Raw genomic sequence first — 24,503 nt, forward strand, 5'->3', positions numbered from 1 at the left:
TGGTATGGTCCCAAATATTGTTCACGAGCTTTTATGTGAGATGACAAAATTTGGCAAAAGAAACCTACTCTATTGATAGCTAGTATGAAAAAATAGGAGGTTATCTAAAATTCAAAAGTAAGAAAGTTCAAGACCTGAGGTTTGTGTATGTGTATTTTCCTAAGACATTTGGGACCTGAAATAACTCCCTTCTGTATCTGTCACCACATGGATTTTCAATAAAGGTGTCATGATGTAAGCATGAAATGGCATCATGATGGCAACACTACTGTGTGAATCTCTCCCTTAGGCTGCCAGTTGTTGAAAACCAGCACACTCCCTCACCTTGCTTTGTGGAGATTCTCCAGGTATAGCTTAGTATTTGCAGTGCAGGTGGGTGTCACTCAGGCCTCAGCTACAAGCCCACCTCAACCACTTGCTAAGCCTGGCTGGCCTCATGGTGTGAAAGGCAATAGTGAGAACTGCCTCCCACATTTGCTAACTCAGACATTCAGGTGTTTATTGAGCACTATGAGTGTACGGATTAAATTGTTGTACGGATTAAATAAGGGGATGCCTCGGGATTATGTCTGAGTGATGGCTCCACACAGAGCCAGGCGCACAGTCAGCCTTCAGTAGAGTAAGCCTTGCTCTTGGTGCCAGTGGGTTTGTGGTGTTCTATCCACTATGGTGGTCATGGCAACTGGTGATGATTCTGGTAAAATTCTCAAATGAAGCTTGTCCAGGGTTTTCTGAATTTCCTTCTCTTTTTAATTTATTTTTCCTGAATATGAAAAATATTTTTCCTGCTCATGAAAGTATATAATTCCCTGTTTACTTCTTTTCCCAGAATGGAGTCTACTGAAAAATGTGAAGTGGTAATTCAGCATTTTAATGGAAAATATCTGAAAACACCACCAGGAATCCCAGGTGAGAAAAGCCATAAAGCAATCATTAAATAATATCTAGGCTCATTGGTGCTATCAGAATGAGTACATGGTAAGGCCCGTAGTTTCCTCCATTGGGAGGAAAGTTTTTGCCTTTATAAATATGTATTTTTTTAATACTATGCAACTCATCTTTCTCAAAACTACCAAAAGCTTCTTGGTGATTCGTCTTTGGCCTGTCTTTTTGAATCTCTGCTGCTAATTCCTTAAAGTGAATTAGAAGGAAAATAGCAAAGAATAGTTTGACATGCACTTGCCGGGAAGAAAGTTTGTGACTCATATCATTAATATTGGTATCCTGATTTCTACTTTGTAAAATATCTAAACAGTGAGTGACATATTGTAAAAATAATAATAATAACAGTGGAATCCACAGATTGAGACCAGTTCCCAAACAGTTCTTACCAGCTCGTGACAAGAAGAATGCAGAAAAGCTGAAAGAGCATTTAGAAACTTTTATAGCAATATGACATTATTATGAAATCTTACTGCATAACTTCATGTTTTACAAAAATATCAAATGCACATTAAATTTTTTTAATACACCCATTCATCAGAGATAATCTAGAAAGCACCAGTTTAGACTACTTCAAGGCATTTCATATTTTTGAAGGCAAAATTCTCAATATTTGACACACATCATAAGATGATATAACTTTATGCTATTAAGAATTACAATCAACAGAAAAGAATTGAATATATCATTTGTATCGGAATGTGAGCTAAGACTGCCTTAACATGATATTAATTTTTAAGAAAAATATAGGAATAGTATTGTGTATTAAGTAGATTAAAATACCTTACTCATATCTCAATAAAACTGGAAGAAAAAATACATCTTACTTATGCATAAAAATATTAAATATTGAGTGAAGTTCTGAAAGAGAATAACAGATAAGGAAATATCTGACTCATACATCTTGGTTTATTTGTTGTTTTTTTATTTTCAGTGATTTTTAGGAGAAAAATGTGACTCCTTCAGTCTTATGATATTTTTTCTTTTGATGATTTTATCTTGCATCTTTGTAATGTTTACTACATTAAGTACGTACTATTTAAAACCCATGGCTAGAGCATTTAGGGGTTGAGCATTTTGGTTCATTTAAATATATTGAGTTATATAGAAAACAAAGTCTGAACAAAAAAAGAGACAGTTTTCTGGCAGGATCAGGTTCATTTTATGACACGCTAAGTTTGGGGAAAGAAGAAAGGCCATTCGGATTGGTATTTCGATGCTCTGAAAAATCCCAAAGTACGACCCCTGGTTAATCATGAGTCAGCAGTGAAGCTGTGACTCAATTTGGTTAGTTTCCGTGCGTGACATCCTCCTGAGAACTAGCTTCATTATGATCCAATTGGAGACATATGGTGTTGTTAGAAAAAGAGTTAGCAGTTTTCATCTCAGCAAGTCAGCTGCCCTTGCATTTTAGGAGAAATACTTTTTCTCTTTCCCTTTAAGATAAAAGACACTCTGCTCAGACCCACCACTGAGTACAGGACTTGCATTGTTAAAGGGTTTTCTGCTATTCATCTCGTTTTATCCTACAGATGTCTACGTACAGAAGGCATTCAAACTAGATGTGCATTGCATGATTATATTAAAAAAAATCAAGAATGAGTAAACTAGGTGGAATTATTGTTGAGTGAAGTTTTAATACAGGTCTCAGTTTTGTATGATTCTTCCTTTTTGGAAAAAGGCAGTGAAAGCCATCTTGATGTGATTGATTTGAAGTTGTTTAGGTTAACCCATGGAACATGCAGCTGACTCATGTAGTTTAATGCTAGAGACAAAGTCACTACAAATCCCCCGCATATCTGAGCACCCTTCCTTGAATAAGGACACTGTGGTACTAACCTCTCTAATATCATAGCTACACCCGATGGAAACATTGTGAATAGCAAGAACTTGGTTATGAGTTTCTTACTTAGTTTTATCCCATGGGACCATGAAAAACAAAATAATTATGCTAAGTTAAAAAATCTTGAGGGATACAACTTTATGCTTCTGAGATTTGCCTTGAACATAATACAATTAAATATATTATATCAATTATCATCAATACTTGAATTAACTTATTTATCCTTACTTTGGAAGTCAAATAGATTTTAATAAAGGCTTCAAATGCTAAAAGAAGACATACAATTTTTTTGATGGATAGTTCATTTACAATGTTGTGTTAGTTTCAGATATACAGCAAAGTGATTCAGTTATGTATGTTTCTTTATATATCTCTATTCATATATATATGATATAGATTATTTACAGATTCTTTATATAGATTATATATATAGATTCTTTTCTCTTTATATATGTATAGAATCTTTTCCCTTATAAATTATTATAAAATATTGAATATAGTTCCCTGTGCAATCGTAGGTCCTTGTTGGTTATTTTATATACAGATATACCTTTATATACAGAGGTCTATTTTATATACAGATATAAATATATAGATATTACGTATAGTGTGTATATGCTAATCCCAAACTCCTAAATTATCCTCCCCCTGCTTCCCCTTTGGTAACCCAAGATTGTTTTCTGTGTCTGTGAGTCTGTTCATGTGTTGTAAATAAGTTCATTTGTATCTTTTTTGCTTAGATTCTGCACATAAGCGATATCATATGATATTTGTCTTTCTGTGTCTGGCTTAATTCATTATATATATCTTTATATATATTTATCTTCATTCATTCTTTATCCATTTATCTATGTCTTTATCTATAGCCACGTGTATATATATCTTTATCCATTCATCTTTTGATGGATATTTAGGTTGTACCCAGAGAAAACCATAATTGAAAAGGACACATGCACCCTGCTGTGCGCTGCAACACTATTTACAATAGCCAGGACATGGAAGCAACCTAAGGATAGATAAGCTTTGAGATGTATGCTTGGTATGGAATAAAATGGCATAATGCAGGAAGTGGGTATTTTGGAATGCGCCGCAGTAAAATGACTTGGCTAGGCTCATTAACTCTGTGATGACAAGGACAATTAAATTTGTGTGTATGGTGTTTGCCTTTCTTGGTCTTGTCGCTTATTTGAAGTAGATGGTTGAGGTCTTATTTTCAGAAATTCATATCTTAATCCAATTTTCTATTCTGTCTTGAGGCGTGTGAGCAGAAGTCACAGTGAGCCCTGGTATCTGATTAGAAGTGATCCCTTTGATTGTTCAGAAGTGATGATTTTCTTCACTATTAAAATACATTGTATCTTTAGAGAGACTGTCCTTGGTAATTAAAATCACCTATAGGGGACTCTTTACCCCCTCAGTGTCTATGCTGGGAGCTTTGTGCTTTCTTCCTCTTTAATAAATCCTATTTGCTTGCTACCGTGAGTGTCTGCATGTTTGTGGAGTCCATCCTTCAGGTCCGTGGACAAGAACTCTGATTCCTGTCTCAAGGGCAGCCCTGAAATACACACTGAGCTGAAATGCCACCTTCCAAAGGACCTGTGCGTTGTTCTTCTGCTGGTAGATGAAGCAGGCTGGTACCCTCCAGTCTGCTGGGGAACACAGAGCCCCAGACATTCTCAGCGGGGTGGGGAAAGCCTGACAACATGCTGGGCGTCAGAAAATAATTTGTCAAAGAGAAAATGCTTCCCTCTCTCAAAAAATTAAATAAAATCACCTATAATTGATCTACCTGACTTGCAATTAAAATAGGTTTTTGTTTTTAAATTGTAAAAACCTCAGCATTCGCTTTAAAGATTTGGCATCTTGACTTCAGAAATTTGTGGGGTTTTAGAATAGCACATGGATGGTTTCAGTACAATGCTTTAAGGTTGTGTGAATGAGGGACTCACAAGGATCCAAAAAAATGATCTGGGATCTTCAGACCCTAAGACGGCTGATGAAAAAAGTGAGTCTTCCTCCCCTCCCTCTAAGCAAGAAGAGAGAAATCAGTACCATATTCATATCGCTTCCTTCTCCATTTAGGGATGACTTGGGGAAATGTGCCATTTTCATTGTGTCTCTTAACAGAGTCCTCTTAAGCTGCAAAGTTCATTGATTTCCTGAGATGATAATCTAGTTTCCAGATTCCATCCTCTGTCCTTTCTGTAGAAGAACAAGAAGAAAAGCTGCTTCAGCCCAAAACTTTGACATTGATCAGGCTTTCTCTTTCTGAGTTCCTCCTAATTGTTCACAAGAGACCTAATTTTAATGAATATATCACGGATCTCTAATGTCTATCACAGCCTCCCAGAACTAGCTCTGTTCACTATAAATTATAACATTGTCCCCAAGTTTTGGCTAGTTGGAACAAGGAAGCTAGATATACATGCAAAAAATTCTAATTATTTGAATTCTGGCATTTGAAGTACGGAAAGTTAATATTACCAGTTGGTGGGAAAGAGCAGCCAAAGCTGTAACAAAAAGCAACCATCATGTTACTGCTCTTAAGAAAGTATTTTCTTGCTCCTCTAGAGGGAAAAGAAAACAGTGTTCCGTAAACGTCACATGTCCTGCATATCGATCTTGATGTTTTGTGGACAAAGTAAAGCATCTTTAGTTGCATGCTCACCTAACGTCAGACATTTCTTTGTCCCAAAACAAATTGCTCAGCAATCCTGTACAGCTCCAGTTCAGTTCAGTTCAGTCACTCAGTCATGTCTGACTCTTTTCAACCCCATAGACTGCAGCATGCTAGGCCTTCCTGTCCATCACCAGTTCCTGGAGTTTACTCAAATTCCTGTCCATTGAGTCGATGATGCCATCCAACCATCTCATCCTCTGTCATTCCCTTCTCCTCCTGCCTTCCAATTTTCCCAGCATTAGGGTCTTTTCCAACGAGTCAGTTCTTCACATCAGGTGGCCAAAGTATCGGAGTTTCAGCTTCAGAGTCAGTCCTTCAATAAATATTCAGGACTTATTTCTTTTAGGATGGAGTGGTTGGATCTCCTAGCTGTCCAAGGGACTCTCAAGGGTCTTCTCCAACACCACAGTTGGAAACCATCAATTCTTCGGTGCTCAGCCTTCTTTATAGTCCAACTCTCACATCCATATGTGACTACTGGAAAAACCATAGTTTTGACTACATGGACCTTTGTTGACAAAGTAATGTCTCTGCTTTTTAATATGCTGTCTAGTTTGGTCATAACTTTCCTTCCAAGGAGCAAGTGTCTTTTAATTTCATGGCTGCAGTCTCCACCTGCAGTGATTTTAGAGCCCAAAGTAATAAAGTCTGTTACTGTTTCCATCTATTTGCCATGAAGTGATGGGATGTCATGATCTTTGTTTTCTGAATGTTGAGTTTTAAGCCTACCTTTACACTCTCCTCTTTCACTTTCATCAAGAGGCTCTTTTGTTCTTCTTCACTTTCTGCCATAAGGGTGGTATCATCTGCATATCTGAGGTTATTGATATTTCCCCGAGCAATCTTGTTTCCAGTTTTTGCTTCCTCCAGCCCAGCGTTTCTCATGATGTGCTCTGCATATAAGTTAAATAAGCAGAGTGACAATATACAGCCTTGACATACTCCTTTCCCAATTTGGAACCAGTCTGTTGTTCCATGTCCAGTTCTACCTGTTGCTTCCTGACCTGTGTATAGATTTCTCAGGAAGCAGGTAAGGTGGTCTGGTATTCCCATCTCTTGAAGAATTTTCCACAATTTCTTGTGATCCACACAGTCAAAGGTTTTGGCATAGTCAATAAAGCAGAAATAGATGTTTTTTGGAACTTTATTGCTTTTTTGATGATCCAACAAATGTTGGCAATTTGATCTCTGGTTCCTCTGTCTTTTCTAAATCCAGTTTTAACATCTGGAAATTCACAGTTCACATACTGTTGAAGCCTGGCTTGGAGAATTTTGAGCATTACTTTTCTAGTGTGTGAGATGAGTGCAATTGTGCAGTAGCTCGAGCATTCTTTAGCATTGCCTTCCTTTGGGTTGGAATGAAAACTGACCTTTTCCAGTCCTGTGGCCACTGCTGAGTGTTCCAAATTTGCTGGTATATTGAATATAGCACTTCCACAGCATCATCTTTCAGGATTTGAAAGAGCTCCACTGGAATTCCATCACCTCCACTAGCTTTGTTTGTAGTGATGCTTCCTAAGGCCCACTTGACTTTGCATTCTAGGATGTCTGGCTCTAGGTGAATGATCACACCATGATAATTATCTGGGTCATGAATATCTTTTTTACATAGTTCTTGTGTGTATTCTTGTTACCTCTTCTTAATATTTTCTGCCTCCATTTAGTCCATACCATTTCTGTCCTTTATTGAGCCCACCTTTGCATGAAAATTTCTCTTGGTGTCTCTAATTTTCTTGAAGAGATCTCTAGTCTTTCCCATTCCATTGTTTTCCTCTATTTCTTTGCATTGATCGCTGAGAAAGGCTTTGTTATCTCTCCTTGCCCTTCTTGGGAGCTCTGCATTCCAATTTCTAACCCCTGATAAAAGTAAAGTTTAAGTTCCCAGGCACTTCAGGCATCTGTAGGGCATGAAATAGAAAGGCTCACACTCAAAGAGGCTGGGGAGCAGAGGGCAGCACTGCCTAGGAAAGGCTTCCAAATATAATGACATGTGTTTTAAGGCTGGTTTGAGGAGGGAAAATCGCATTTTGCTTTCAAATTAGACTTTTGCCCATAAGCACATGTACTGGCCAGTAGAACAGTCTTTACAGAAAACAGTGGAATAACCAACTCTCTTTTAGTATGATTTCTCTTTGTTAAGTAGTGTTAATCCAACCTGAAGTCCAAGAATTAGGGAAGGATTGAGAGAGACTGCACCCTGTTTTGGGATCTTTTTATTTTAGCAGGTCATCTGATGAACAGAAATTGGGACAAGTATTTACATAACAGAGGAATCTTATTTTCCTACTCAATAAAATAAAATGATGTGCCTTCTTAATCCTTTGACAGATAATTTTGCTATTTTATGTTTATGCAAATAAAGACTCTGTAGGATTTTAGGGAGTATCCAAGGCAAAATATTTATGATCTGATAATTTTTTAAATAAAATGAAAAAAATTAATGTTTGTATAAATTTGAAACTTCCTCCAGAGTAAAATATCAAAAATGTACTAAAATGAAATTTAGATTACAAATCTGAATGTGAGCAATAGACACACACATTTTTATCAGGGAAAATGTTTTATCAGGAAAACACTAACCAGTGTTTTCTCAGTGGTGCCAGTCTGATAAGTCACAAATGTAGCCATAATTGAATAAAAGGCAGCAAATAGAAAAAATATTATGTACAATTTAGTAAACATGTATCTCTCTGTTTCTACTCATGAGTAGTGTTGCCTAACTTTGAGTTATTCCTCTTTGTGAAGCTGAAACATCATCTGCATAATATGCTTTGTGAACACCACGACCCCCAGCTGGATGTTGGCTTAGATTTCTCATCAATAAAAGGATGTTTGCAATAATTAGGAAGTGACTTTCTGCTGATCTCCTCATCTTTAATGTTTGTGATGCCTTCTAGATTATTTATATCTACCAAACACACAGTTGTTTCATGGTGAAACACTGCTGGAACATTATTAGTGAATTTCATAGAACAAGCTTAATTGAGACCTAAGGGCTGTGAATTCTATGTTCTTGGCCAGTGCACCTCTCAACCTTTCTATGGCGCCATACCTGATACTACAAAGGTATTTGGGGAGTTGGTAACTAGTAAGAGAGAGAAGAAAGGAGACAGAGATGATTACATTTTGAAATCTGGATAATGAGAGACCAGATAGAGAAATACAGGGGAACATCTTCAGGAGATTAAGAGTGGTTGGAATGGGTTCTGTGCACCAAACTGCAACTCTTCTCCTCTGTGATCATAGCTGTGAAAGAGGGGTGCCTCCAGGAAGCATCTCATGGCAAGGATCCACCAAATCTCTCTACTTCTGTAAATCAGGGCAAAAGCTATAAAATCTTACTCAGCCTGATATAGGTATTTTGCAGTCCTTGGGTAGTTATCACTCCCTTATTCATCTGTCCATCAAAAGAATGTGAGAATCAGCAGATTCTAGGGGTTTCTTACGGGGATGACAAGCTCAGTGGTGCAACTTTTATTGTTTTTTTTTTTTTTTTTCTTCTTTCTTCCCTGACTTTCTCTTCCTTTTCTATTATGTTCCTACTTCCTGGCATCAGCTCTCAATTAATCATCTTGTTGCCGACTCTGATTTGGGGGAATTCAAATTAAGGATGGTGATCCAGTAATTGTGAAATTGTTTGTTTTTAATTTTATTTAATTCTTTTTTATTAAATTTTTTTTTTTGCCACTCTGTGAAGCATGCAGGATATTAGTTCCCCAACCAGGGATCAAACCAAGTACCCCCTACACTGGGAACATGCTGTCTTAACTGCTGGACCACCAGAGAAGTCTGGAAAATTATGTTTTGATTTAAAACTTCTGGCCTCAGGGAAGCCCAAAGGAAGAAAGTAGATATAGCAAAAGTAGTACAGTGAATTTCTTGGACCAAACACATTGTTTTCCTTACTCTTAAACATTTATAGCCGTATTTGTGAACCATGTATTAGGGATGATAAAAATGAGTATTAGTGAGCCTAGACAGATGGTAGTCAGAGTTTAAATTTAGGAAGAGAAATCTGCAACACAGTAATGATGAAGTGCCACCATGACATGGTTGATCCTAGAACAACTGATGATGTGAAGAGGTTGGCTGTTGACAAAAAGGGGGGAGAAAGAAGGGCCAGGAAATCGTCGTGATGCAAGCAGAGTGAAGGTGAGGGATGGGCACGGGAAACCATGCCACAGAGAAAAGAACCCGTGAAGATGTGGTCCTAGGAAAAGGCAGTGTGGTGGGCATTATTAATGGGTCCAGTGTGGGGATATCTGGAGTTGACAAAAGTGAAATGGAGATGAATGGGCGGCTTCCAATTAGTACTTTGGAAGGTTTTCATCAAAGTGTGGACTCCCTTACTAGCCCTCAGTCTTCCCTTCATCTTCCCTAAATTTCCAGTCTTCACAGGAGAAGGTTAGGGAAGGTGAAGTGTACTAGAGTGATTTTTTTATTTATGCATTTGATTCTGCGTATTTAAAATCAGGATTTTGTTTAGAATTTTGTTTTTAATGTAGTTGTTTCTTCAGGTGCTACTATTTAGCTCAGTGTCAGTTCTCAACAGGCTTCCCTGGTGGCTCAGCTGGTAAAACATCCCCCTGCAGTGCAGGTTCGATCCCTGGGTTGGCAAGATCTCCTGGAGAAGGGAAAGGCTACCCACTCCAGTGTTCTCGCCTGGAGCATTTCAATAAACGTCATTTGAAACTGATACACAATGCCTTGAATTGAACAGCCCTTGTACTTATATTTGTTGTTAACGAAATTCCTGAGGGGTTTGGGGGCACACCTGCTTTCTCTGTCATCAACAAACTTGGACGAAAACATTGAGAGAAACATTTAAATCTTTTTTTTTTTTATTTTTGACAAAAATTCTCACATATGTAAGAGGTGTGGGTTCAGTCTCTGGGTCAGGAAGGTCCCCTGGAGAAGGGCATGGCAATCCACTCCAGTATTCTTGCTCAGAGAATCCAATGAACCAGGAAGACTTAGCAGGCTGCAGCCCATGGAGTCTCAGAGTTGGACACAACTGAAGCAACTTAGTACGCATGCACATATACGTGTTAGTCACTCAGTTGTGTTTATCTCATTATAACCCCATGGGCAGTAGGCTGCCAAGCTCCTGTGTCCATGAGATTCCTCAGGCAGGGATACTGGAGTTAGTAACCATTCCCTTCCCCTGAGGATCTTCCCAACTTAGGAATAGAACATGGGTTTCCTGTATTGCAGGCAGATTCTTTACCATCTGAGCCAAGGAAGCCCATATGTGTGTACACACACACACACACACACACACACACACAGAACAAGTGCTAAATATTCAAGAGGAAAACAAAACAAAACAAAACAATTTGATTGAGAAAGATTCTAGTTACTTCTTGAAAAGTCTTATTTTTCCAAAACTGCTTTTCAGTATGTTTTGCTGACAGTCAGATTGTTATTCTTTTTTTTTAAATTTTATTTTTACTTTATTTTACTTTACAATACTGTATTAGTTTTGCCATACATTGACATGAAAGAGCTTATTCTTGGATGGGCCATTGGTGAATTCTGCTTTTTGATATGGGTAATGTTCTTGCCTAATGTACCTTAATAGTGTCTATATCTTAGCTCCTTGCTGCTGGATCTAGATAGGCACTATTACTCTGCTGTCCTTTGCTCTCCTGTTTTTATTGTCTGCACATAAAAAGGTGAATATGGTGAGAACAAACAGAAAGGGGTTTATTGGTCTGCCCTTCCATCTCTTTTGGCATGATGTTGCTTCTCTCTCTAGGGGAAGTGTGACAGGGTTTATCAGTCCTACTGTAACAGAGTTCTGTAATACAGTCTGTAATGTATGTCTTGCTGACCGTACATTCTCTATAATTCTGTGCAAGTACCAGTGAGTAGTAGCATAATTCATTCAGAGTCTACAGAACAAATTCTGGCTCCAGAATCTGATTGAAGTAATCGTAATATCAGGGAACTGAGAAGAAGGATGAACAAGTTTTCTATACATCTCCAGAATCACAGACCATCTTCATCTATTTTTATCCAAAATGATAACTCCATTCAGGTCTTCACGTTTTTATGTCTTGAAGTTTTCACGGTAAAGGCTTAGAAGGGACTACCCTAGTGGTCCAGTGGTTAGGACTCAGTGACTCCATAGCAGAAGACATGAATTCATTCCCTGGTCGTGGAACTAACATCCCACATGCCCTGTGGTGCAGCAAAAAAAAAAAAAAAAAAAAGACCTACAAAATAAATTACAAAGCCTTAATTTTATTCCTAAGTTGATATTGGACTTGGCCTTCTGTCAGCATCACTAATGAGTAGTTAAACCATCAGTGTCTGCGAGTGTTATTTGCAAGCAGAGAGTTGAGTAGCTTAAGACCAATTAAGAGACAAGCCATAGAAACCAGGCTCTGAATAATTAAGTCCTTAGTGCACTTCCAAATCTAAAAATTCATTTAATAGGATTGATTTAAAAATATATCCTAACCAATTTTTGGATACATGGATAGCAGTGTGAATTAGATTCTTGCCACTCCTTGCCAGAAACCATCAAGAAAGCTTGTCATGCACACATCATTTTTTATGATCTAATTCTTTAGAATGAGAAGTCTGCAAAATTTACGAATATATTTTAAGAGAAATATAAATGAAAACACTCACTAAGCAAGCTCTGAACCAGGCACGATTTGTCTGATAGCTGTTTCCTAATTTCTTACCTCTTCAAGCCTATGAATGATGAATCAATTAGCTTACTATTATTTTAGTCATTTTTCATTTCAGAAGAAGAAATCTTTCAAAGGAAATTGGCAAGTTTATAATCTTTCTTTAGAATTCATATATTTCAAAGACACCTGTCCCATTAGATTGTACATTTTTCTACAAAAGAATTTCAATGTTTATCTTTCCCTGTGCCTTCAAACAATTAATACATAAAGTCTTTGAATGTAAAGATTGCGCCTTGCTGTTTATGTTTTAAGCATCTAAACTGATGCCTGTCACATGAGAGTATTGATAATTAGTAAATGAATCAATACCAACTTGTGGTAGACAGAATCATCTCCTCATCCCCCAAAGATCTCTAAGTCCTAATCCCCATTCCTGGTGAATATGGCAAAAAAATTAAGGTTGCAAATAGGGTTAAGGTTGCAAATACGTTAATCTTAAAGTAGATAAATTATTCTGGGTTATTTGAGTGGACCCAGTATAATCACAGGGGTTCTTAAAAGTGGAGGTGGGGGGCAGAACAGGAGATCAAGAAAGACTTGACTCACCACCACTAGCCTTGAAGATGAAGCAATGTGGGCAGCCAGCCTCTGGGAACTGAAAAAGGCAAGAAATTGGATTCTCCCTCAAAGTTTGAGGGGACAAGGAAGGAACTCAGCACTGTTGACACCATGATTTTATCCCAGTGGAATCTGTGTCAACCTTTTAACCATAAAAGTATAAGATAGTGCAGTTGTATCATTTTATACCCCCCTTGTTTTTGTTAACTTCTTACTACAGCTACAGGAAACTAGTAGACTTTATAGAAATCATTTCAACTAAACAGCATTCAGACTATTTCTAAATTACATTATAAATAGCTTCTGGAAGATTGTCTTTGTTTCTCCTGTTTTTAAAGGTCTTTGTATCATTTGAGTGGCTTGTTAAAAAGTAAAAGCTATGTTGTTAATCATTTTGACTTAATAGTTTCTTTACACCTGCTCACAAGGATATGTTAGAATTGAAGACTATTAAATATCCAAAAAGAGAGTCTTTGGAGTGCTGATATATCAGAGAGTATTTTTGTTTGTTATTGAAGTATAGTTGACTATGTCTGTATCTCCATTGCTACCCCGCAAGGAGTTTGATTAGTACCCTCTTTCTAAATTCCATACATATGCATTAATATATGATATTTGTTTTTCTGATTTACTTCACTCTGTATAATAGGCTCTAGGTTCATCTATCTCATTAGCACTGACTCAGATACCGTCTTTTCATGTCTGAGTGATATTCGATTGAATATATATATATATACCACAGTTTCTTTATCCATTCATCTGTTGATGGACATTTACGCTGCTTCCATGTCCTAGCTATTGTAAATAGTGCTGCAATGAACATGTGGTTACATGTGTATTTTTCAGTATTTGTTTCCTTGGGGTGTATGTCTAGAAGTGGTATTGCTGGGTAGTATGGGTAGTAAATTCACTCCTAAATTTTTAAGGAATCTCCATACTGTCTTCCATAGTGGTTGTATCAGTTTATTTTCTCACCAGCAGTGCGAGAGGGTTCCCTTTCCTCCACACCCTCTCCAGCATTTAGTTTGTAGATTTTTTTGATGATGGCCATTCTGACAAGTGTGAGGTGATATCTCCTTGTAGTTTTGATTTGCATTTCTCTAATGATAAGTGATGTTGAGCATCTTTCCATGTGTTTATTAGCCATCTGTTTGTCTTTGGAGAAATGTCTGTTTAGGTCTTTTGGCCACATTTTGATTGAATTGCTTGTTTTTCTGATGTTGAGTTGTATGAGCTGCTTGTATAGTTTGGAAATTAATCCTTTTCAGTTGTTTCATTTACCATTATTTTCTCCCATTCCTAGGGTTGTCTTTTCACCTTGTTGATAGTTTCCTTTGCTATGCAAAAGCTTTTATGTTTAATTAGGTCCCACTTACTTATTTATTTATTTTATTTCCATTACTCTAGGAGGCGGGTCATAGAGGATCCTGCTGTGAACACATATGAAATGTCCCATATTTGTCACCCTAGCACAGGGCCATGTGAATCGTCTCTGCATCATTCCAGTTTCAGTATGTATGCTGTTGAAGTGAGCACTCTAGGTTTTGCTGTAGAGGAAATGGAGTTCTACACATATATACATTATTTTTATATTCTTTTCCATTATGGCTTATCCCAAAAGATGGGGCATAGTTCCCTGTGCTATACCGTAGGATCATGTTATTTATCCATCCTAAACGTAATGCTTTACGTCTACCAACCCCACGCTCCCAGTGCCTCCCTCTTTCTCTCCCCTCCCTTTGGAAAGCACAGGTTTGTTCTCTGTTTTTGAGTCGGCTTCTGTTCGGAAGGTACATTCGCTTGTGTCATATTTTAGATTCCACGTATGAGTGAGACCATGTGGCGTTTGTCTTTCTGTTTCTGACTAACTTCACTAGTATGATCATCTTTAGTTGCATCTGTGTTGCTGCAAATGACATTATTTTGTTCCTTTTAAAGGCTGAATGGTGTTCCATTTATGTGTGTGTATGTGTGTGAGAGTGTGTGTGTGTGTGTGTGTGTGAGAGAGAGAGTGTGTGTGTGTGGATACACACACACCACAGCTTCTTTAGCCATTCATCCATCAGGGAATGTTTAGATTATTTCCATGCCTTGACTACTATGAATAGTGCTGCTATTAACATAGGAGTGCATATATAGATAATGTTATTTTTTACCTAATGAAGTCAAATATTATTTCAAGCCATCTGTTTCCATAAAATGTGCCCAGAAAATTGTACACTGTAAATCTGAATTCATGCAAATATGTATCTCTTAGCTCCTAACCTTAATACTTGCTTTCAATAATTCCTGTTATTAAAAAAAAGATCACTAGTGTTTCAGTTCAATTCAGTTGCTCAGTCGTGCCTGACTCTTTGCAACCCCATGAATCGCAGCACGCCAGGCCTCCCTGTCCATCACCGACTCCCGGAGTTCACTCAGACTCACGTCCAACGAGTCCGTGATGCCATCCAGCCATCTCATCCTCGGTCGTCCCCTTCTCCTCCTGCCCCCAATCCCTCCCAGCATCAGAGTCTTTTCCAATGAGTCAACTCTTTGCATGAGGTGGCCAAAGTACTGGAGTTTCAGCTTTAGCATCATTCCCTCCAAAGAAATCCCAGGGCTGATCTCCTTCAGAATGGACTGGTTGGATCTCCTTGCAGTCCAAGGGACTCTCAGGAGTCCTTTCCAACACCACAGTTCAAAAGCATCAATTCTTCGGTGCTCAGCCTTCTTCACAGTCCAACTCTCACATCCATACGTGACTACTGGAAAAACCATAGCCTTGTCTAGATGGACCTTAGTCGGCAAAGTAATGTCTCTGCTTTTGGATATGCTATCTAGGTTGGTCATAACTTTCCTTCCAAGGAGTAAGTGTCTTTTAATTTCATGGCTGCAGTCACCATCTGCAGTGATTTTGGAGCCCCCCAAAAATAAAGCCTGACATTGTTTCCACTGTTTCCCCATCTATTTCCCATTAAGTGATGGGCCCGGATGCCTGATCTTCTTTTTCTGAATGTTGAGCTTTCATTAGTGTTTAGAAGGGCTCAAAGAGTTTATAAAGCTGGTATCACCCCTGAGTTTTAGGTGATTAAATCTAAAGCATATAGGATGCCCTATTCTGATTAAATAAAGAGTGTTCTAAATCTCTGAATAGCTGAGTGCCATAAGAAAGCTGAGGCTTGAGACACAAAGTAAAAGTTCAGGGAGATAATTATCGACATTTATTAAGTGTTAACCCAATAGACAGTTGTCCCTTGAGGGTTGCGACACTACTCCTTCTCCCAGTTGCAAATCCTTGTATAACTTGTTTGTTCTCTCTGTATGTTAATCCCTTCTATCTGCAGTTCTATATCCATGGATTTAATCAGCCTTAGATCATGTAGTAGGTGCTTTTTGCATGCATGCTCAGTCATGTCTGACTCTTTGTAACCCTATGTCAGGCTCACTGTCCATGGGATTATCCTGGCAAGAACACTGGAGTGAATTGCCATTTCCTCCTCCAGAGGATCTCTCTACTGCAGGGAGCAAACCCATGTCACCTGTGGTTCAGCCTTGGCAGGCAGATTCTTTACCACTGAGCCACTGTGTAGCTCTGTGTAGCAGGACAGTATTTCAATTTACTATGAAAAGATTCTAAGTGGACCTTCCTGGTTCAAACTTGCATTGTTCAAGGGTCAACTGTATATTTTTATTATTCAATTGATTAAATTCTTATTGACTTGAGTATTTCTTATTATTCATGGAATTAAAATACTTTCAAGCATTTAAAAAATGTATCTGTCCATTGAAGATGTATTACTACTATAGCAAGTAGCAAGATCAGGTGGCTGTAAATAGGGCCATTTTCTCTTGAACTGTGAGTGCAGCTTATTTTGGAATAGAGGCTGATGAAACAGTTGTACTGGTTGAGTCACTAAAACACCTAAAGTAAAAGACTCAACAATTTTATTTCTGACTGTTTGGTGGTAGAGCAGATGTTAACCTCCCTGGGTGCTTACCTGACTTCCATCGGTCAGCACCTACATCTCTTTCTAGATGGCTTGCCCTCAGACTGGGCCAGGGGGAAGGAGGGCTGGTTTCCTAATGCACAACCAAAGTTAGAGGATCTAGGAAGACACATCCCCCTGGTGGGGGCAGATGGAAAACAATGATTGACAGGTGTTGGGCTGTCTGCATCCCAGTTCTTTTGCTCCTGATGAGAACACCTGGTGTAACCTATACTATCTCCAAAGTTTCACTGACTTCCCTAGAGACAAACATGCTACCCACTCTAAATAGTGTAGCAATTGTTAATAGTTAACAGGTTTCTCTGGAAAAAGCAAAGACAGTTTGACTATGGGAAAGCCCTTTGTAGTGGTGGATAGAATTACAATCCTGTGTCCTACTTGTGAACAGGTCACTGGGTGGTTAACAGGATTCAGCCAATCGTACTTGTTTTCATATAGATACATCCTAAAGAACCAAAACTGTACCAATATTTAAGATAATGGGGTTATAATTCAAACATTCTCAACAAAGCACAAAAGTATAGGAATGAAATATTGAAACTAACCTATTTTTCTGAGCAATCACCTTAAGATAGTGTAGCATATTTGAACCAAATGGTGGTCCAGAGACCTGTGGGGTCCCTGACATTCTTCGCCTTTCTGGTGGTCTGCGAGGTCAATGTATTTTCATAATATGGGCTTATTATTTGCCTTTTTCAGTCTGATTCTCTCCTGAGTGTAGAGTTGAATTTCCCAGAGGCTACATGATGTATGATACGGCAACAGATTGAACGCAGAAGCAGATACAAGAATCTGTCTCCTATTAAGCCCCAAATTACAGAGATTTGCACAAATATAAAACAAGGCCACTCTTGTGCTTATTTATTTCGTTTTTGAAATTTTTATAAAAAATACACCACCTCTGACATCATGTGAAGTCTTTTTTTAAAAAAAATACTTGTATTAGTTTCAGGTATACAGCAAAGTGAATCAGTTATACATACACATTTACCCCTTTTTTTAGCCTCTTTTCCCACATAGGTCATTACACATTACAGAGCATTGAGTAGAGTTCCCTACGCTATACTGCAGGTCCTTATGAGTTATCTATTTTATATATTGTAGTGTGTATATGTTGATCGCAATCACCCAGTTTATCCCTCCTCGTTCCCTTTTCTCCTGGAAACCATGCGTTTATTTTCTACATCTGTATTTTAAAATTAGTTATTAAGGAAGCATCCAAAATTTTGGATTTTTAAATGGTAAATAGCCTTAACCTATGTAAACGAAAGTTATTTGCATTCTTAATACTTGTTAAGAGTATAAAGAGGCCCTGATGCAAATATGGAAACAGTTAACAAATAAAACAATGTTCCTGCTTTAGAGTAAAACTCAAAATTCACATTTTTTCATTTTCTCATAATTAGAAAAAACTAAAGGAGATAGCCACGATAAAGATGAAGCTTAAAATGTGCTCTCATCTTTCTGATCTTAGGTAGAAAAACTGAATGTGTTCTAGAAGCCAGTTTAAGGGGAATGATTAAGGAATGCATTTCTATTAAAGACTTACACTACCATACTTTGGAAGCAAGCACATAGACTCCTCACGGTATAGTGCGTATTTTGCATTCTCAGATGCGGAGGCAATGGTTATGCTTCTAAACACATGCTTTATCTTTTTATTAGCAAACAGTATATCGTTTGAGTATATAGATGCTTTGTCAAACATAGTGCATACACAGTGCATGTGGTGTGCGGGGTTTCTGGGAATGGAACTGTGTGACTTGTGAGTGGCGTGTGGGTCTGTCAGAACTTGGGGAGAGTTTAAAGATAATACTTAAAAGCCAGCAGGGTAACCATGGCTGGGTCATCAGTTCATTTCAGTTGCTCAGTCATGTCCAACTCATTGCAGCGCCATGGACTGCAGCTCGTCAGGACTCCCTGTCAGTCACCAACTCGCAGAGCTTGCTCAAACTCACGTCCATTGAGTCGGTGATGCCATCCAACCATTTCATCCTCTGTTGTCCCCTTCTCCTCGTACCTTCAATCTTTCCCGGCATCAGGGTCTTTTCCAATGAGTCAGTTCTTTGCATCAGGTGCCCAATGTATTGGAGTTTCAGCTTCAGAATCAGTCCTTCCAGTGAATATTAAGGACTGATCTCCTTTAGGACTGACTGGTTGGATCTCCTTGCAGTCCAAGGGACTCTCAAGAGTCTTCTCCAACACCACAATTGTAAAGCATCAATTCTTTGGTGCTCAGCTCTTTTTATAGTCCAGCCCTCAATGACCACTGGAAAAACCATAGCTTTGACTAGGTAGACCTTTGTTGGCAAAGTAATGTCTTTGCTTTTTAATATGCTGTCTAGGTTGGTCATAGCTTTTCTTGCAAAGATCAAGCAGATTTCATGGCTGCAGTCATCATCTGCAGTGAGTTTAGAGCCCCCAAAAATAAAGTTTCTCACTATTTCCATTGTTTCCCCATCTATTTGCCATGAAGTGATGGGACCAGATGCCATGATCTTAATTTTCTGAATCTTTAGTTTTAAGCCAACTTTTTCACTCTCTTTTTTCAACTTCATCAAGAAGCTCTTTAGTTCTTCTCCTCTTTCTGCCACAGGGTGGTGTCATCTGCATATCTGAGGTTATTGACATTTCTCCCGGCAATCTTGATTCCAGCTTGTGCTTCCTCCAGCCCAGTGTTTCTCATGATGTACTCTGCATATAAGTTAAATAAGCAGGGTGACAATATACAGCCTTGAAATACTTCTTTTCCTATTTGAAATCAGTCTGTTGTTCCATGTCCAGTTCTAACTGTTGCTTTCTGACCTGCATACAGATTTCTCAAAAGGCAGGTAAGGTGGTCTGGTATTCCCATCTCTTGAAGAATTTTCCACTGTTTTTCATGATCCACACAGTCAAAGGCTTTGGTTTAATCAGTAAAGCAAAAGTAGATGTTTTTCTGGAACACTCTTGCCTTTTCTACAATCCAACGGATGTTGGCAATTTGATCTCTGGTTCCTCTGCCTTTTCTAAATCCATTTTGAACATCTGGAAGTTCATGGTTCATGTGCTTTTGAAGCCTGGCTTGGAGAGTTTTGAGCATTACTTCACTTACATGTGAGATGAGTGCAGTTGTGCAGTAGCTTGAGCATTCTTTGGCACTGCCTTCCTTTGGGAGCTCTGTTATCATCATAAGCACTGTCCTGTCCCCTTCTTTTGGTCTCTGCTGATTCCACATAGTGCCTTTCTCCTAATTGTACTATACTTCAGTGTTCTACTTACCTTGTAGAATGCATCTTACAGACTTCCAGGTTTGCTAGTTGGCGTAAATAGTCACACTAATATAATAATAATAAATAATATCATGTATCAATAACTAATTGAATACTACACACTATTAAGTTTCACATATTTTTTTTAATTTTCACAGATGGTAAAGTTTCCTGTTCTGGACTCCCCAAATCATGATTCTTTTAAGCTTATTGCTTCTTAACCTAATATGAAAAATCTCTAAGGAAATAGTTACCTATTAGCCTTAATAAATGATTATGATTTTAACCCAGTGAATTCATGTAAGAGTTATAACAACTTCAGATGTAATGTCTCCTTTAATTTATTTTGAAAAGATGCAACTTACTGTTTTCTACATCCTTTCACAGCCCAAGCACTTTTCTCATCCCAGGGACAGCGTTACGCCTTTCGTTGCACTTAGCATGGCGAATCTTCCCTGGCAGCTCAGTTGGTAAAGAATCCGCCTGAAATGCGGGAGACCCTGATTCGATTCATGGGATGGGAAGATCCCCTGGAGAAGGGAAAGGCTACCCACTCCAGTATTCTTGCATTTCCCTGGTGGCTCAGCAGCTGAAAGAATCCACCTGCAATGTGGGAGACCTGGGTTCAATCCCTGGAGGAGGGAAAGGCTACCCACTCCAGTATTCTCACCTGGAGAATTCCATGAACTGTATAGTCCATGGGGTCGCAAACAGCTGGACATGACTGAGCAACTTTCACTTTCACTTTAAGATGGTGAAGAAAAGAGCAATGTCCATTTGCTTTATGTTGTGCTTTCTATGAGAGTCCGCTGGAGGGCATGCTTCTTTGCCTCTGTGAACTTAATGGGCTAGAGAACATATTCTATAGAGAAAACTATCTTCTCCCTAATTGGTCTTGGTTTGAGTTTTGGTTCTGTCTCTTGTTACTTTTGAACACAGGCAAGTTATTTAGTCTCTTTCTGGTTTCATCAAGGAACCTAGTGAGTCCATTCAGTTCAGATCAGTCGCTCAGTCGTGTCCGACTCTTTGCGACCCCATGAATCGCAGCACGCCAGGCCTCCCTGTCCATCACCATCTCCCGGAGTTCAATCAAACTCACGTCCATCGAGTCCGTGATGCCATCCAGCCATCACATCCTCGGTCGTCCCCTTCGCCTCCTGCCCCCAATCCCTCCCAGGATCAGAGTCTTTTCCAATGAGTCAACTCTTCTCATGAGGTGGCCAAAGTACTGGAGCTTCAGCTTTAGCATCATTCCTTCCAAAAGAAATCCCAGGGCTGATCTCCTTCGGAATGGACTGGTTGGATCTCCTTGCAGTCCAAGGGACTCTCAAGAGTCTTCTCCAACACCACAGTTCAAAAGCATCAATTCTTCGGCTCTCAGCCTTCTTCACAGTCCAACTCTCACATCCATACATGACCACAGGAAAAACTATATCCTTGACTAGATGGACCTTTGTTGGCAAAGTAATGTCTCTGCTTTTGAATATGCTGTCTAGGTTGGTCATAACTTTTCTTCCAAAGGGTAAGCATCTTTTAATTTCATGGCTGCAGTCACCATCTGCAGTGATTTTGGAGCCCCCCAAAATAAAGTCTGACACTGTTTCCACTGTTTCCCCATCTATTTCCCATGAAGTGATGGGACCAGATGCCATAATCTCCGTTTTCTGAATGTTGAGCTTTAAGCCAACTTTTTCACTCTCCTCTTTCACTTTCATCAAGATGCTTTTTAGCTCCTCTTCACTTTCTGCCATAAGGGTGGTGTCATCTGCGTATCTGAGGTTATTGATATTTCTCCTGGCAATCTTGATTCCAGCTTGTGCTTCTTCCAGCCCAGCATTTCTCATGATGTACTCTGCATATAAGTTAAATAAGCAGGGTGACAATATACAGCCTTGACGTACTCCTTTTCCTATTTGGAACCAGTCTGTTGTTCCATGTCCATTTCTAACTGTTGCTTCCTAACCTGCATACAGATTTCTCAAGAGGCAGATTAGGTGGTCTGGTATTCCCGTCTCTTTCAGAATTTTCCACAGTTTATTGTAATCCACACAGTCAAAGGCTTTGGCATAGTCAATAAAGCAGAAATAGATGTTTTTCTGGAACTCTCTTGCTTTTTCCATGATCCAGTGGATGTTGGCAATTTGATCTCTTGTTCCTCTGCCTTTTCTAAAACCTGCTTGAACATCAGGGAGTTCATGGTTCGTGTATTGCTGAAGCCTGGCTTGGAGAATTTTGAGCATTACTTTACTAACATGTGAGATGAGTGCAATTGTGCGGTAGTTTGAGCATTTTTTGCATTGCCTTTCTTTGGAACTGAAATGAAAACTGACCTTTTCCAGTCCTGTGGCCACTGCTGAGTTTTCCAAACTTGCTGGCATATTGAGTGCAGCTCTTTCACAGCATCATCTTTCAGGATTTGAAACAGCTCAACTGGAATTCCGTCACCTCCACTAGCTTTGTTTGTAGTGATGCTTTCTAAGGCCCACTTGACTTCACATTCCAAGATGTCTGGCTCTAGATTAGTGATCACATCATCATGATTATCTGGGTCGTGAAGATCTTTTTTATACAATTCTTCTGCGTATTCTTGCCACCTCTTCTTAATATCTTCTGCTTCTGTTAGGTCCATACCATTTCTGTCCTTTATCGAGCCCATCTTTGCATGAAATGTTCCCTTGGTATCTCTAATTTTCTTGAAGTGATCTCTAGTCTTTCCCATTCTCTTGTTTTCCTCTATTTCTTTGCATTGATCGCTGAAGAAGGCTTTCTTATCTCTTCTTGCTATTCTTTGGAACTCTGTGTTCAGATGCTTATATCTTTTCTTTTCTCCTTTGCTTTTCGCCTCTCTTCTTTTCACAGCTATTTGTAAGGCCTCCCCAGACAGCCATTTTGCTTTTTTGCATTTCTTTTCCATGGGATGGTCTTGATCCCTGTCTCCTGTACAATGTCACGAACCTCATTCCATAGTTCATCAGGCACTCTAGCTATCAGATCTAGGCCCTTAAATCTGTTTCTCACTTCCACTGTATAATCATAAGGGATTTGATTTAGGTCATACCTGAGGGCTTCATCAAGGAACCTAATGAGTCCATTAGATGTTTATAATGCCTTCTTTACAGAAATCTTGCACAGATTTTGTACAGTTCCACAAAAGTGCTGGTAGGAAAAGATAGATAATACTGTTATAACTAGCATTTGTTTGCATCGTAAGAATCATTTCATCAACATCCAGCCTCTAGGCTGGAAATACAATTTCTCTTTTGAAATCTATAAAGTACCGTCATTGATGGACTTATCTAGTACATGGACTTGTAAGATATACCTCCCTTACAGTGAGGTCACGACCACTCCTCAATTTCCAAGCTTTTCGCATTGTTGCCATCTCTCATTCTAGAATGGCCTCCAGTTCATGACGTATCCCAGCTGGAGTGCACCAGTTTTCCAGCAGGGTTAGAAAGAGTAGCACAGCGGATAAATGTTTACCTGAAATGCGCTATTGTGGCTCCCAGATTCATAGATCCTAGTCACAGTTCTGAGTGGACCAAGAGAGCTATCTTCATGCCGGCAGTCAGCATTTTAGGTAAAACAACTATAAAAGCATGAAGGATTTCGAACTTCTTGTAGTGATCTCATGACGTATCTTCGCACCTCCAGTTCACTGATCCTAGGATCCTTGCTACCTTCATTTCCCAAAGAAATGTTGCTCAAGTATAGATGCAGTATTTTTCATGCAGATTTTTCTGATCTTCAATTTCTCTTCTCTTAACTTTCACTGCAGTTCATCAAATCATTTTACTCTGTATTGAGTCTCTATTTGTGACATGTGAGGCCTTGGGACTTACCTCTTCCCACTGGATGGCAGAATTATGCCTTTTTTAATCCTTGTATCTCCTCCAGTACCAGCATTTAAACATTGGAAATGTTTAATATAGATACGCTGAATTGAATTTTAAAACATTGAGCCCTCTCTGTGGTTTCTCAACCACACCATGTCTTAATACATTCCGTCAGTAAATAGTTATAAAGTGAAAGTAGAAACCAAGTACGATTTCAATACAGAAATATTTTACATACTGTGTTCCTGTTTGTAAATTTTAAAATGTTTAAATTTAAAAAGCTTTCTTTGGATAAAAGTCAGTGTTCAAAACAGCGTGTATCGTTTTCGTTCTCATAAATTTTGTATTATCTCTCGATTCTACCTCATGCTTTCCATTGCTCCTATCTCCAGATTGTTTTTTCAGTAATGGGTTATGAAAATTAAAAGAAGCAAAAATAATACAAAATACAAAATGTGTTAGAATACCACACATCCTGTTGGTTGTTACAATTAATTAATCCCACAACTAGCAATTAGACCTGTTGTCTTTCACTTACACAGCTCGAGCCCTGGCAAAGGTTTCTTTCTTTGTGAAGTTCTGCAGGTTCTGTCCTTGTCCTGCATGGGGGCTGCAGGGCCTGTGCCATCAGCAGAATGAACTCATTAACCTTTCCATTGATTTGAACTGCAATTTGAATAAATATTTATGCCTTTTCTCC

General features: G+C 38.7%; 1 protein-coding gene across 10 annotated transcripts in view; it reads left to right on the plus strand.

Annotated features, from left to right (window-relative positions):
* Positions 1-24,503, plus strand: part of RBMS3 (RNA binding motif single stranded interacting protein 3) — an 816,868-nt gene that overhangs the window by 533,460 nt on the left and 258,905 nt on the right. For all 10 annotated transcript variants that reach the window (XM_004018199.6, XM_015102101.4, XM_015102103.4 and 7 more), the window contains exon 6: positions 830-909. In XM_004018199.6, the coding sequence (XP_004018248.3) occupies positions 830-909 (80 nt within the window). The remainder of the gene's footprint in view (positions 1-829; positions 910-24,503) is intronic.

The sequence above is a fragment of the Ovis aries genome, chromosome 19 (assembly GCF_016772045.2).
Source record: "Ovis aries strain OAR_USU_Benz2616 breed Rambouillet chromosome 19, ARS-UI_Ramb_v3.0, whole genome shotgun sequence".
Lineage (NCBI taxonomy): Eukaryota > Metazoa > Chordata > Mammalia > Artiodactyla > Bovidae > Ovis > Ovis aries.